At 40.6% G+C, this 14,736-nt stretch overlaps 1 protein-coding gene across 2 annotated transcripts; it reads left to right on the forward strand.

The window, feature by feature from the left end:
- Positions 1-700: 700 nt before the first annotated feature.
- BEX5 (brain expressed X-linked 5) lies at positions 701-3,045 on the forward strand. Of its 2 annotated transcripts, none has more exons than XM_004331453.4 (3): positions 701-830; positions 1,952-2,018; positions 2,452-3,045. In XM_004331453.4, exon 3 carries the CDS (start codon positions 2,482-2,484, stop codon positions 2,818-2,820), a length of 339 nt encoding a protein of 112 aa, XP_004331501.1. In that variant the 5' UTR covers positions 701-830; positions 1,952-2,018; positions 2,452-2,481; the 3' UTR covers positions 2,821-3,045. The 2 variants fall into 2 exon arrangements, with proteins under 2 accessions (XP_004331501.1, XP_073655214.1); XM_073799113.1 differs by having other exon boundaries at positions 767-826.
- Positions 3,046-14,736: the final 11,691 nt, after the last annotated feature.

The raw sequence follows: 14,736 nt of genomic DNA on the forward strand, positions 1-14,736 counted from the left end.
AAAGGGGGTGAGGGTGCAATCTGGAGGGTCTATATTTATAGGATGATTCAACAGCAGAAACATGTTGCCAAGTTTTTGCAACTTGAATCGGTTTTCAACTGAAAATAATTGTATTGTCTAATTATAACAACCAAAAAATGAATGCATGCTGATGGGAAACAGAACAAAAACAATCACCCACCCCTTCAAAAAGTAAATAAACAGAAAGGGAAATAATTAGAGTGAAAGTGTTTTTAAAAATGTTACCTACTACCTATTTTCCAGACTCCCTAGCCTTGCACACCCCTCCCCCGTCCCGGTTCCAGCCTGGGACAAAACCAACAAGACTAATAGGGTCAATTCTAGGCTTTACTTGTCGGTGAGTGGAAGGGAAAGAAGTGGGCATTTACTATTTTAGAAGAGGAAGACGCAATTCTTTAAAAGCTCCAGCAGAAATCAGGACAAAGGCAAATACGACAAAATATTATGACCCGTTTGGTGTCGAGGATGCTAAATAGGAAAATAAATAAATAGATAAACAAACAAATAAATAAATAAATAACGGATGGGCAGTACCCAGTGGTATTGGTGGGGGGAAGGTGGGAATGAGGAGAAAGGTGGCCCCGCCCACAACCCACTGCAGCTCCTCAGGTACGAACCATAATTGGAGATCTGAGCTCACAGTGACGTAGCCCTTACGAGACCTAGAGCCCGCCCTTGGATTAGTCTCTCCTCCCAGTTGCAGTCCTTAGTCGTTTGTGGCTGTATGCCGGCTCGCTATTGCCTTGAAGACGGGCGAACCTGTCCCCAGGAAGGAGGAAGTCGTAGAAGCTGACCCAGATTCTTGGCAGGTTGGAGGGTGCTGACTGGGGAGGGGAGCGGGGGCCTCAGGGCAAAGACCAGAGCGGGTCCAGGACTGGATTCTCTCTGTCCCTTACCCGATGTTCACACGTTTGGTGCAAGAAATAGAGGGCTTGGTGGGAGGAGATCAAGAGGGGCCAAGGGTTAAGAATGGGTACCAGTTGGCACCTCCTAGGAGGTGGGCGATCGGGCGACGCCTGGAAGGGAAGGACTAGAAAAGGAGACGGCGAGGAAACGGTCTGATTCCTGCAGGGCGACGGGAGGGGGCGCGCAACCGGTGACCCTGGGTTGGGGATGGCGGACTCTGCATCGGGTCTAGGCCACTGTTCCCGGTATTTCTTCTCCACCCTCCTTCCATTTTGGAGCTGGAAATGGTGGGCTGCGGGAACTCCGGGGAGGGGTGGGGGAAGGGGACCGGGGCGGCTGCTGCAGAGGATAGGGACAGGGATTAGGTCTGGGAAGCACGTCCTTTCTGTAGAGGAGGCAGTCGATCGGGCGGGCTACTGACTTCGGGATATAGGCGGGGAACGAGAAACAGTTTCCGGTCCCTGCGGGTCGGTGTGAGCGTGGGCGCTACCTGCGGACCCTCGGGTAAGCCTGACAAAGCGCTGACGCCGCAGCGGGGACAGGTTTGCAATGCCCACGTTACCTCTTCATCCATCTTGATGCATAAAATGGTGGGCAGTGGCCCGAGGGTGAGCTCCAGAAAGTCCACTGGGTCCCAAAAGGTCCTGGCAGATACCCAGATTGAAATTCTTTATAAATGAACCACGTAGCCACCCAGCAACCTCTTCGGACTCCCACGCCCCGCAAGTTGTCCATTTGCGTTCAAGAAATGGTAATTAGATGACGGGAAGGACGAGACAGTGGAGATAAGGGGCCTAAAGAAGAGGTGAAACTGGTTTGGAAATAATCAGCTTTGATTTCTTCTGGAAGGCAGGGTAGCGCGTCACAGGGCGGGAGAAGAAGCTGTGAGACAGGATGGAGGAGAAAGAGAAGGCAGCAACACATTTCTAGCAGAGTCCTAAACCAACAACGGAGCTGGTGTCCCCTGATACTGGTCCTTTAGTCGAGTGATCAGTCCTGGCCATTGTCGAATTTCTGTCTGCAGGTCTTTAGGTCCGTTGGTGCAGCAGATTTCAAGGCTACGAGAGGAATATTGCTTCTGATTCCTGCAGGTATGGGAGGTGCCTGGGACCCTTTGGTGTAGGGGTATCAGGGATCAGAACAGAATTTGGGGGACTCCCAGCCCTCCCTGCCCCACTTAAGTGCAGGAGAAATCTGGCCGAGTCTTTAGAAACTGTGGGCCTGTGGCTGGTGAGGGAAGAAGGGAGTAAAGGGGCAAGCTCTGGGGTGCCCCTGGAGGGCATATCAAGATCCCTGGAGGCTAAGACCTGGTTTTTCAGCGACGGTCCAGCCCACTACCTGTCCTACGTTTCTGTGCCAGGAGTGGCCCTGGGACAGATTTTCAGGGAAAATGGTGGGCTTTGGGGCAGGGCTAGATCTGCGGCACCCCTTAGAGGGCACACGAAGTCTCTCAGGTGGGAAAACCTTTGCTCACAGAGCTCTGAATCCTGTTCTTACAAAACATTCAATCCTTTTATCTACTAGGAAGAAGAAGCAGGAAAAAAAAATCTCAAGATGGAAAATGTCCCCAAGGAAAGCAGAGGAGAGGAGCAAGTTCCAGTGCAGAATGAGGAAGCCCGCCCTTTGGGAGGTGGTGAAGGCCAAGAACCTGGAGGAAACATTAGAGGGGAATGGGCTCCACCTGCCCAAGATTTTAGAGAGGATATGCCCAATAGGCTTGTCAATAACATTGACATCATAGATGGAGATGCAGATGATATGGAAAGGTTCATGGAGGAGATGAGAGAGCTAAGGAGGAAAATTAGGGAGCTTCAGTTGAGGTACAGTCTGCGCATTCTTATTGGAGATCCTCCTCACCATGATCATCATGATGAATTTTGCCTTATGCCTTGAATGCTGAGGTTAATAATCGTATACCCCCCTGCTTCCCAAACTTGCATTTTCTTGATGTACCCTTTACTGTGAACCTTTTGTGTTCTGTCATTTTTCTGATTGGAGATTTAATTTTCACTTTTGACTTAGTCTGTAAGTTTTTCTGTCAGCAGGGGAGATTTTATCAACTTGCATGGAAAGATGTCTATTGCATATTGTAAAGCTAATAAAGCAGTTTAGAAAGCAGTCTGTAGATATACTATCTCATTTAAAAGCATGTATAATATAATATATATACACATCAGAATGCATCTTTTTCTTATTTTCTTTATTTTTTTAATGTTTTTTCTCATTTTTCCAAAATGAATACACATGTGTCAGAAAAAAATGTAAGATGTAAATAACTTACCAATCAGCTTATAAAGGGAATGGAGACAATAAATACTTGAGGCACAATTTAAAGACATAAATCTTATATTACCTCTGGATCTCTTATTTAGAAGCACAAACCTGGCAATTATTACAGATATGTTTCTTTAAAATCAGCCTATTTGTCTATAAAATGAAGATAGTACATGCTTTATAGAGCTACTGTGGGAATCAAATTAGGTAATGACCGAACTCTGTGGCTGGCTCAGTCGACACATGCAAGGCCCAGCCCTCTAGGTGTCCTTCATATTTAGGTAAGGACCAAAGGAGTAGGCCTACCAGCAAGTCCAATTGACTGCCAGGTAGGAGACACCCTTCTACACCTATGCTGCTGTGTCTCCTTTCCCTGGATAATGCCATGACTGCGAGGCACTCCTTCCCCTTCTGCTAGGTGTTCCTCCCTCCACTGGTCCCCACCACTGCTGATGTGCTGGAGTCTTAAAGGTGACAAAGACCCACTGATATTTTTGGAGCCCTCAGTGGTCTGAATCCCCAGTTTGCCCATTCAGAAATGTAGAGGATGCCCCTTCCTGCTTTAGAGTTACACTTAATTCAGGTGGGTACTTCCCCAGTGCTGCTTAAGGATCCAAACAGCCCTTTGCGGCTTTTCTCAGACTTTTGTCCTCACCCCCCATTCCCCAAGATAAATCTGAGTGACACTCATGATAGTGTGCTCAGAATTCAACTATCTCTTCTATCCTCCCATGAATATGGCCCAGTCTTCTTGGCAGTCTATTTTCTGCATAGACACTGCTACAGGTTTCACTCTTTGTATACACAGGTGTTGGGGTGGCTTTATGTCCCCAAGACTGTTCTGGTCCACACCACCCTCACCGCAGGAATCTTTGGTAGTCTCTACTCACACCAACCTACATGGATCCAGAGCAGTTTTCCTCTTCCTTTACTTTGATTTTTACTCTGCTCAATAAACCTGTAATCACAGATCAGCGGGAAACAGGATGAGACTGGGGATCCAGGAGACGGACCCTTGTTTTAGGACATGTTCCACCACCCAGTCATCACTGCTCCCTAACTAGACTTCCCTTCTTACAGTAAATATATTCTCTCATTTGTCCTGGTACCCTCAGTGCCTAGCACAAGTTCTGGTAAGTTGTACGGCACTGCAGGTAGTTATAACCGAGTTGAAAGTCCTGCAAGCTGGGCCCAGGTTTGCCTCTGATCATTTGTGAGCAAGTGACTTCTTTTCTCTGCAGACTGTAGCTTGCAATTGAAAAAGGAACACAATAGAGAAAGCATTATACATCAGTTTCAACACATGGATGTTGTAATATTAATATATGTCAGTGTTTATCAACATGTGTTATAAAGACCAGCTGCATCAGAATCACCTGTGAACTGGTTAAAAATTCAGGAAACTAGATTTTACTCCACACCCACTGCATACTACAAGTTCATCAGACATCTCTGGACTTAAAGTGGAGGCCCCAACTTTAGTTCAAGTTTGGACACTCCCCTCCTCATTACACACACACACACACACACACACACACACACACACACACACACACCACACACACACACACACACACACACCAGACTTTATTTTACCACTAGGCCATCCCCTTTTTAAAGAGACAACTGTTTTATTTTTATGCTGTTATCTTTAGTGCATAGGTTGTAACCTTGGCTGCAGGCTTGAATTACCTCAGATTTTAAAGTGGAGCTCAGGACCCAATTCCAACCTATTGAATCAGACTCATTAGAAGTGAGATCAAGGGATCATTACATTGTAAAAGCACCCACAATGATTCTGATGTACATGTAGAGTTCAGAACAACTGGGTATAATTTGTCACTAAAATATCTTTGGTTTATTTTCTCTACACTATCCTTGATTGACTGTGTGAGCATAAGGAAGTCATTTCATTTATCTAGAATGTTTTTCTTGTGAAAGACACATCAGAGAGGAAGAATTACACCCCAAAATCAACACATGAGATCCTTTTAAGATAGTAATGTCAGTGCTCCTTGAAGTTTGCTAGCCTATCAAATGCTTCGGAATCACATGTGGAGCTTGTTTAAAATACTGAATCCTAGCCCCACACCCAAGAACCACACTTTGATAATGGTGCCCAGGTAACTGCATTGTTAACAGGCTCCCAGGTAATTCTGATGCACACTGGAGTTTGAGAATTACCCATGCATATATTTTTGTCCCAAGTATATTAAGGACAAACCAATAAAATAACTAAAAAAATATAGATATATGTTAATCTGAATCCAAGGAAAAGATCAGAGAAGAGAAGGCCTATCTGAACATTAGAAAAAGAAGAAAAGATGAAACCATAAGGGGAACAATTGGTATATACTATGTAAAAATATTAAATATTCTGTAAAGCAAGACTATAAATAAAAGTTCAAGGGGAGGGTCTGTATGTCTTAATATGATGAACTGAACACCAGGTAATGCCTTTCACTCTCATTACAATATGGGCGGGCTTCCCTGGTGGCGCAGTGATTGAGAGTCCACCTGCTGATGCAGGGGACACGGGTTCGTGCCCCAGTCCAGGAAGATCCCACATGCCGCGGAGTGGCTGGGCCCGTGAGCCACGGCCGCTGAGCCTGCGCGTCCGGAGCCTGTGCTCCGCAATGGGAGAGGCCACAACAGTGAGAGGCCCATGTACCGCAAAAACAAAAAAAAAAAACAAAACAAAAACAAAAACAATATGGGGAAAATATAAACAATAAAATTAATAAAAATTACATTCCTCTTGCACATTTAAAACCTTGCTTGAGGGACTTCCCTGCTGGCACAGTGGTTAAGAATCCACCTGCCAATGCAGGGGACATGGGTTCGAGACCTGGTCCAGGAAGATCTCACATGCCACGGAGCAACTAAGCGCATGCACCACAACTACTGAGCCTGTGCTCTAGAGCCCACGAGCCACAACTACTGAGCCTGCGTGCCACAACTACTGAAGCCCACGTGCCTAGAGCCCGAGCTCTGCAACAAGAGAAGGCACCGCAATGAGGAGCCTGTGCACTGCCACAAAGAGTAGCCCCCTGCTCACCATGACTAGAGAAAGCCCACGTGCAGCAACGAAAACTCAATGCAGCCAAAAATAAAATTAACTAATTAATAATTTTTTAAAAAAAACCTTGCTTGTAAGAGTCTGTCCTAGCCATTTTGGATTTATCCATTAACAAAGGAGAGTTTATCTGCTTGTCTCAGGAAAAAGGTGGTAAGGTGAAAATAGGGATAAATACTCATTTGCCACTGAGCCTGCCACTCACCATTGGTATTGGTTTCCTGTGGCTGCTGCTTAAAAGAAAAACACAACAGAAATTTATCCTCTCACAGTTCTGGAGACTGGGAGTCAGAAATCAATGTCTGGGCAGGGCCAGGCTCCCACTGGAAGCTCTACTGGAGAATCTGTTCATTGCAATGTAACCCCTATCAAAGCTACAATGATCAAAATAGTGCGGTACTGGCATAAAGACAGACATATAGGCCAATGAAATAGAATAAACATCCAGAAAAAAGCTCGCACAGATATGGTCAGATGATTTTCAACAGGGTGCCAAGACCATAAAATGGGAAAAGGACAGTCTTTTCAACAAATTGTGTTGGGAAAACTGGATATCCACCTGCAAAAGAATGAGGTTGAACCCTTACGTTACACCATATGCAAAAATTATTTCAAAATGGATCAGAAACCTAATGTGGGAGGTGAAACTATAAAACTCTTAGAAGGAAACATAGGGGGAAATCTTCATGATTTCTCCCTTTGGAAAAAGAATGTCTATTTTATGCCTATTTCACCACTGAATTTGGAAACATGTAATTTCTTAATTTCACAGGCTCAAAACTGGAGAGGAGTTTTGCCTAGAAATGAATTAAACCTCAAGTCTCATCCAGACATAATTTAAATGATATTTAGATGAGACCGAACTTGGAGTTGATGCTAGAATGGGTTAATGCTTGGGGCCTGTTAGGATTGGATGAAGTTTTTTTTTTTTTTTTTTTTTTTTTAATATGAGAAGGACATGAATATTGGGGAGACAGAGGGTTAAATGTTAGGTACTGAACTGTGTCCCATAAATTCATAGGTTAAAGCTCTAACCTCCAGTGTAGCTATATTTGGAGATAGGGTCTTTAAGGAGGTAAATAAGGTTAAATGAGGATATAGGATGGGGCCACAATCAAATATGCCTAGTATGCTTGTAAGAAGAGGAGGAGAAAAAGGCCAAATGAGGGTATAATGAGATCTGGAGAAAGCAAACCCGCTGACAACTTGATCTTGGAGTTCCAACCTCCAGAACTGTGAGAAATTAAATTTCTGTTGTTAAAGTCACCTAATCTGTGTATTTTGTTATGGAAGACCTAGAAGAAGACCAATACAAGTTATAACACAGATTGATGGCTGCCAGGGACTGGGGGGAGAGGGTAAAGGAGGGAAACTGCTTAGTGAATGAGGAGTTTTACTTTGGGGTGATGGAAATGCTTTGGAACTAAACAGAGATGGAGGTTGCACAACACTGTGAATGTACTAAATAACACTTTATTGTTCTCTTTAAAACGGTCAAATTTTCTGGATTTTTTATTGTGGAAAAATATACATAATATAAAAATTACCTTTTAACTATTTATAAGTGTGCAATTCAAGGGCATTAAAGTACATTCACATTTTTGTGGAAGCATCACCGCTATTCATTTACAGAAATTTTTCATCATTCCAAACTGAAACTCTGTACCCATTAAACAATAACTTTCCATTATTCCCTTCCCCAGAGTCCCTGGTAACCACTATTCTACTTTCTGTCTATATGAATATGACTATTCTAGGGAATTTACATAAGTGGAATCATACAGTATTTGTCTTTTTGTGTCTGGCTTATTTAAATTAGCATAATGTTTTCCAGGTTCACCCGTATTATAGCATGTAGCAGAATTTAATTCCTTTTTAAGGCTGAATCATGTTCTATTGAATATATATACCGCATATTATTTATCCATTCATTTCTCAATGAACAACTGGGTTGTTTCTCCCTTTTGACTATTGTGAATAATGCTGCTATGAACATGGGAGTACAGATATCTGTTTAAACCTCTGCCCTCAATTCTTTTTTGAGTATATACCCAGAAGTGGAATTGCTGGAATATATGGTAATTATATGGATTTTTTTAAAAGGAAATGACGGTTTCCCACAATAGCTGCACAAATTTACATTTCCACCAGCAGTGTACAACTGTTCCAATTTCTCCATATCCTCACCAACACATTATTTTCTGAGTTTCTTTTTATAGTAGCATCCTAATAGATGTGAAGTCATATCTCACTGTGGTCTGGGTTAGCATTTCTCTAATGTTGAGCATCTTTTTACATACTTTGGCCACTCGTGTATCTTCTTTGAAGAAATGCCTATTCAAGGTCTTTGTCCAATTATTAGTTGGGTTCTTTTTGTTGTTGTTGAGTTGTATAAGTCCTTTATATAGTCTCTATATAAACCCTTTATCAGATATATGATTTGCAAATATTTCCCAATCCTGTATGTTGCTTATTCACTCTCTTAATAGTGTTCCTTGATGCACAAAAGTATTTAATTTTGATTAATTCAAATTGTCTTAGTTCTGCTGCTATAACAAAATACTATAGACTGGGTAAATTAAACAATAAATACTTATTTCTCACAGTTCTGGAGGCTGGGATGTCCAAGATCAAGGTTTTGGCAGATTCAGTGTCTAGTGAGAGCTCTCTTCTGGTTTGCAAATGGCTGCTTTCTTGCTGTATTCTTACATGGTGGAGAGAGAGCTCTGGTCCCTTCCTCTTCTTATATGGACAATGATCCCATCATAAAGGCTTCACCTCTGTGATCTCATCTAAATCTAATTACCTCCCAAAGGCCCCATCTCCAAATTCCATCATATTGGGGATTAGGGCTTCAATATATGAATTTGGGGAGGACACAAACATTCAGTCCATAGTACTCCACCCCGGTCCCCAAAATCTCATCTAAATAGTATCTAAATGAGATATGGGTGGGATTCTAGGTGTGATTCATCCTAAGGCAAGATTACTCTCCATCTGTGAACCTGTAAAACTGAATAATTTATGTGCTTCCAAAATACAATATGGAACAGGTATAGGATAGACATTCTCATTCCAAAGGGAGAAATAGGAGATTAGAAAGAGGTGATGGGGGACTTCCCTGGTGGTGCAATGGTTAAGAATCTACCTGCAAATGCAAGGGACACGAGTTCGATCCCTGGTCCTGGAAGATCCCACATGTCACGGAGCAACTAAGCCTGTGTGCCACAACCACTGAGCCTGTGCTCTAGAGCCCACGAGCCACAACTACTGAAGCATGTGCACCTAGAGCCTGTGCTCTGCAACAAGAGAAGTCACTGCAATGAGAAGCCCGTGCACCACAATGAAGAGTAGCCCCTGCTCGCGCAACTAGAGAAAGCCCATACGCAGCAACGAAGACCCAATGCAGCCAAAAATAAATAAATAAATAAAATAAATGTATAAAGGAAAAAGAAACGTCACATGCAAGAAGCACCATTTGAAAAAAAAAAGAAAGAAAGGGGTGATGGGTCCCAAGCAGGTCAAAACCTAGCAAGGTAAATCCCATTACATCTTAAGGCATGAGAATAAACCTCTTTGGTTCCATGCTCTGTCCTTTGAAGTTTTGTTATTTTTCTGAAAAGTTCATCAGCCACTGCTTCATGTTTATTCCTGCACCGTGTCTTCTCAAAGCTCTTGTTTAATTTTTTTAGTTTTGAGTGTGTTATTGCTGTATTCACTGTTCTAAGATACATACTTTAAATGGGAAATGCCTGAGAGATCTCCTTCTTACCCCTCCTTGTTATTCGAATGTGACCTCAATAGGTTTCCAATATGTTCACTTTCCCTCTGACGTGGGACACGACACCCAGAAAGGTCTTCCTGGCATTGAAGGACAAAAGGCCACTGAATCTAGTAAAACCTGACTCTTGATCGATAATGCTTTCAGAGAAAAATTTTGATCAAAAGGGTGAATATATGAAAACTTATAAACAAAAACCTCTTTTAAAATGGAGTCAGGAGGCTAGAACGGAAAGCTCTCATGCCCTACCACTCAAAGTCAATTGCAGACCCAACAGAAAGAGAAGTAACTTTACATCCCCAATAGGAAGAAGGTTACTACTTTACTACCCAGCAGGAAGAAGGAAGAATATCTCCTTGCCTGGTACAGCTCAGCCAATGAGAGATTGTCACAGCTCAGCCAGTGAAAAGCTACTACACTCTGAACTCCCAATTTCCTCCAAAGGACTCTTTGTGTATAACAGCTCCTCCCAACTCCCCCTTCTACTCTATTAAAGAGCATTCCTCTCCTCTGTTCTCCAGACTTTGCCTGTGGTTTGCCATAGCTTACATGTCCTGAATTGCAATTCTTTGCCATTCCTGAATAAATCTATTCTGTTGGTAAAATAACTGGCTGTTTTGGGACTTCTCTGGTGGTCCAGTGGGTAAGACTCCACAATCCCAATGCAGGGGACCAGAGTTCGATCCCTGGCCAGGGAACTAGATCCCGCATGCATGCTGCAACTAAGAGTTCGCATGCCACAAGTAAGAAGTCCACACAACACAACTAAAGATCTCACATGCCACAATGAAGATCCCACATGTTGCAACTAAGACCCGGTGCAACCTAAAAAATAAATAAATAAATATTTTTAAAAGTTAAAAACTGGCTGTTTTATTGTTTTAGGTCAACTGCACCAATTATCTAACTATTTTGTCTGTGCTTTGGGTGTCATATTCAATAAATAATTGCCATATTCACTGACATGAAGTTTTCCCCACCTTTTTCTTCCTTGGTGTTCAAAGTTTTAGTTCTTATGTTGAGATCTTTGATCCATTTTGAGTTAATTTTTATAAACGGTGTAAATTAAGGGTCCAACTTCATTATTTTGCATGTGGATATCCAGTTTTCCCAGCACTATTTGTTGAAAAGGCAGTTTTCCCCCCATTGAATAGAAAGTAACTGGAATGAGAAATTCACTAGAGCACCTCATTGGTGGACTGGCTGATGAAAGAGTCAGTGATATTGAAGATAGGCGAATAGAGATTTTTGAGTCTGAGAAACAAAAAATAAATAAAAATGAAGAAAAGAACACAGACACAGAGAACCCTGAGACACCATCAAGCATACCAATATAGACATAATGAGAATACAAGAAAGAGATGAGAAAGAGAAAATGTCAGGAAAATACATTCGAAGATCAAATATGATGAAAAACACTAATCTATAACTGACTTCTAATCAGAAATCATGGTGATCAGAAGACAGTGGCACATCATTTTCAGAATGTGGAAACAAAATGACTGTCAACCAAAATTTCTTAACCAGAAAACTCTCCTCTAAAATTAAGGATTAATTAAGACTTTCCCAAATAACAAATATTGAGAGAATTTTAAAATATTTAGTACTGTTCTATAAGAAATACTAAACAGAATCCTTCAGGTTGAAATGAAAGGACACTAGATGGTAACTTGAGTCCACATGAAGAAATGAAGAGCACTGGCAAGGTAACTAACTAGGTAAATATAAAAGACACAGTGGTAGGCCAAATAATGGCCTCCCAAAATATATGCATGTCCAAACTCTGTAACCTATGAATGTTACCCTATATGGCAAAAAGGGACTTTACATTTGTGATTGTTAAGGATCTTGAGATGCAGAGATTATTCAGATTATCTGGGTGGACCCTAAATGCAATCACAAGGGTTCTTATAAGAGAGAGACAAAAGGAAATTTTAAGCAGAAGAGGAAAAAAGTGATGTGATGATAGAAGCTGGGAGACATTTGAAGATGCTATGCTACTGGCTTTGGCGATGGACGAAGGGGACACAGTCAAGGAATACAGCCCTAGAAGTTGGAAAAAGGCAAGAAAATGGATCCTCTCCTAAAGCCTCCAGAGGCAGTATAGCTCTGCTGATACCTCGGTTAAACCCCATGAAATTATTTCAAATTTATGAACTCCAGAATTATAAGAGAATAAATTTCTGTTGTTTTAAGCCAGTAAATTTGTTGTACTTTGTTACAACAGCAATAGAAAATTAATACAGACAGTATATGTATATTTGTTTATAACTCTTTCCTCTCCTATTTGATTTAAATAGGATAATTATAAAACAGTGTTCATGGGCTTATGATGGCTAAAGATGTGGTTTCCACCACTGTCAACAATAATACCACAAAGGAGGAAGGAGGCAATGCAGGTATATCAGAAAAAACTTTTTTATACCCTTGAAATTAAGTTAGAATTGACAAAACTAGATTGTTTTAATTTAAGATATTAATTTTAATCCCTAGGGTAACCACTAAGAAAATAATTTTTTAAATATTGTAAAAGAAGCATCAAGAGAATTAAAATGACACAAAGATATTTTTCTATCTTTCAAAAAGAATCAATAGTGGAGAAACAGAGGAACAAAAAAGGCAGAAGACATATAAAAACAAATAGTAAAATGGCAGATATAAATCCTACCTTATCCATGTTTACATTAAATGCAAGTTGATTAAATGCTCCATTCAAAGGGAAAATTTTAGCAGAAAGGGAAAAAAAGCATTATCCAATTATACACTATCTAGAAGAAAAACATTTTAGGTTCAAAGAAAGAAATAGAATGAAAGTGAAAAGACAGAAAAATATATACTATGCAAAGGGTAACAAAAAAGGAGTGGCTATTTTTAATAGCAGATAAAATAGACTTTAATACAAAAAATGTTACTGGAGAACAAGAAAGGTGTTTATAATGATAACAAGGTCAATCCATAAGGAATATAAAAAAATGAACATATATGAACATCAAAATACTTAAAGCCAAAACTGACAGAGTAAAAGGAAAAAACAGACACTTTGATGATAACAACTGCAGACTTAAAAAAGACACTTTCAAAATTTGATGGAACAAGTAGGAAGAATATCAACAAAGAAATAGGACAATTGAATGAAATTACAAACTAACTAGAATAACAGACACCTACAGAATACTCCAAGCAACATCAGAATATACATTCTTGTCAAGCACCCATGGAGCATTCTGGATAGATCATATACTAGGCCATAATAAAATTCTATATAAACTTAAAAGGATTGAAATCATACAAAGAATATACTCTGAGCATAATGGAATTAAATTAGTAATCAACAACATAAGGAAATCTGGAAAAGCTACAAATACATAGAAATTAAACAATGTACCTCCATTTAATCAGAAGAAATCATAAGAGAAATTATAAAGTACTTTGAGATGAATAAAGACAAAAACACAACATACCAAAACATATAGGATGTAGTTAAACAGTGCTTAGAGGGAAATTTATAGCTTTAAATTCTTATATAAAAAGAGATGAAAATCTGAAATCAATCATTTAAATTTCTACCTTAAAACACTAGAAAAAGAAAAGCAGCTTAAACCCAAAGAAATCAGACAATTAGAGCGGATATAAATGAAATAGAGAATAGAAAAACAATGGAGAACATTATTAAAATGAAAAGCAGGTTCTTTAAAAATATTTTTTAAAAAAATCCTACAAACCTACAAGTAGACTGCCAAGGAAAAAATGATGAGGATTCAAATTAACGAAGTCAGGAATGAAAGAGTGGACATCACTCCCAATTCTATGTGTTTAAAAAAAGGATTATAAGGTAATACTATGAACAACTGTATGAAAACAAATAAGACCAGATAGATGAAATGGACAAATTCATATAAAGACACAAACTACCAAACTTGACAAATAGAAATAGAAAGAAAAGTAACATTACTGAAAGTGGCAGGGTATGGAACTCCAGGACTTCATCCCCTGGTCCCCAAAAGCAGTTAATAAACTGGCAAAAAACTATCAGAATCAACTTTTGCAGAACTCTGGAATCTAGTCAAAAAATTACAACTGGGGGAAATTTGGTGCAGAAAGAAGCTCCTGCTTTGTGGCAAGAAATTTTAAACTGCCTGTCTACCTTCACCCATGCCCCAAATTGGCAGTAGTTTGTGAATGGCAGCCCACTATCCTGGTTAAGATTTCTAGTGACAGGAGGAGGAATTTGGATCCTATTCTCATAGAAATGTGCTTGATCTTGGTCTGTCTGGTGGCGGCCTCAAGGACCAGCACAAAATTTCCCTTTGTCACAGAAGACTGAGAGCATTCCCAGGACTGGAGCTGGAATAGTAACTTCCTGGGTGGAATTTGCCAAAAGTATTTAAAGTCATAGGTATTGGCCACAGCAGCCTGGGGCAAGGAACAACATTTGGGGTAAGCAAGAGACAGACTGAGAAGCCTAGGTAGGAAGCGTTAGGGAAAAGAGATACGTGGCGAAACAAGCACTTTTAAACACTCACATACACTGGGGAATCAAGAAGTTTATGTACATGCCCGAGATTGAACACATGATCAGAAAAGGCCACAGAAGACCCTAAGCATTCACCTTAGTTGGCCTTCAGGCTCTGCACAAGCAGAAAGTAAAGCATTTAAAAAGTGCTCCAGTGCAGAGCTC

Source organism: Tursiops truncatus, chromosome X, assembly GCF_011762595.2.
Source record: "Tursiops truncatus isolate mTurTru1 chromosome X, mTurTru1.mat.Y, whole genome shotgun sequence".
Taxonomy (NCBI): domain Eukaryota; kingdom Metazoa; phylum Chordata; class Mammalia; order Artiodactyla; family Delphinidae; genus Tursiops; species Tursiops truncatus.

Excerpts from the sequence above, each read along its gene's own strand:
- BEX5 (XM_004331453.4), top strand. The coding sequence starts at position 2,482 with ATGGAAAATGTCCCCAAGGAAAGCAGAGGAGAGGAGCAAGTTCCAGTG.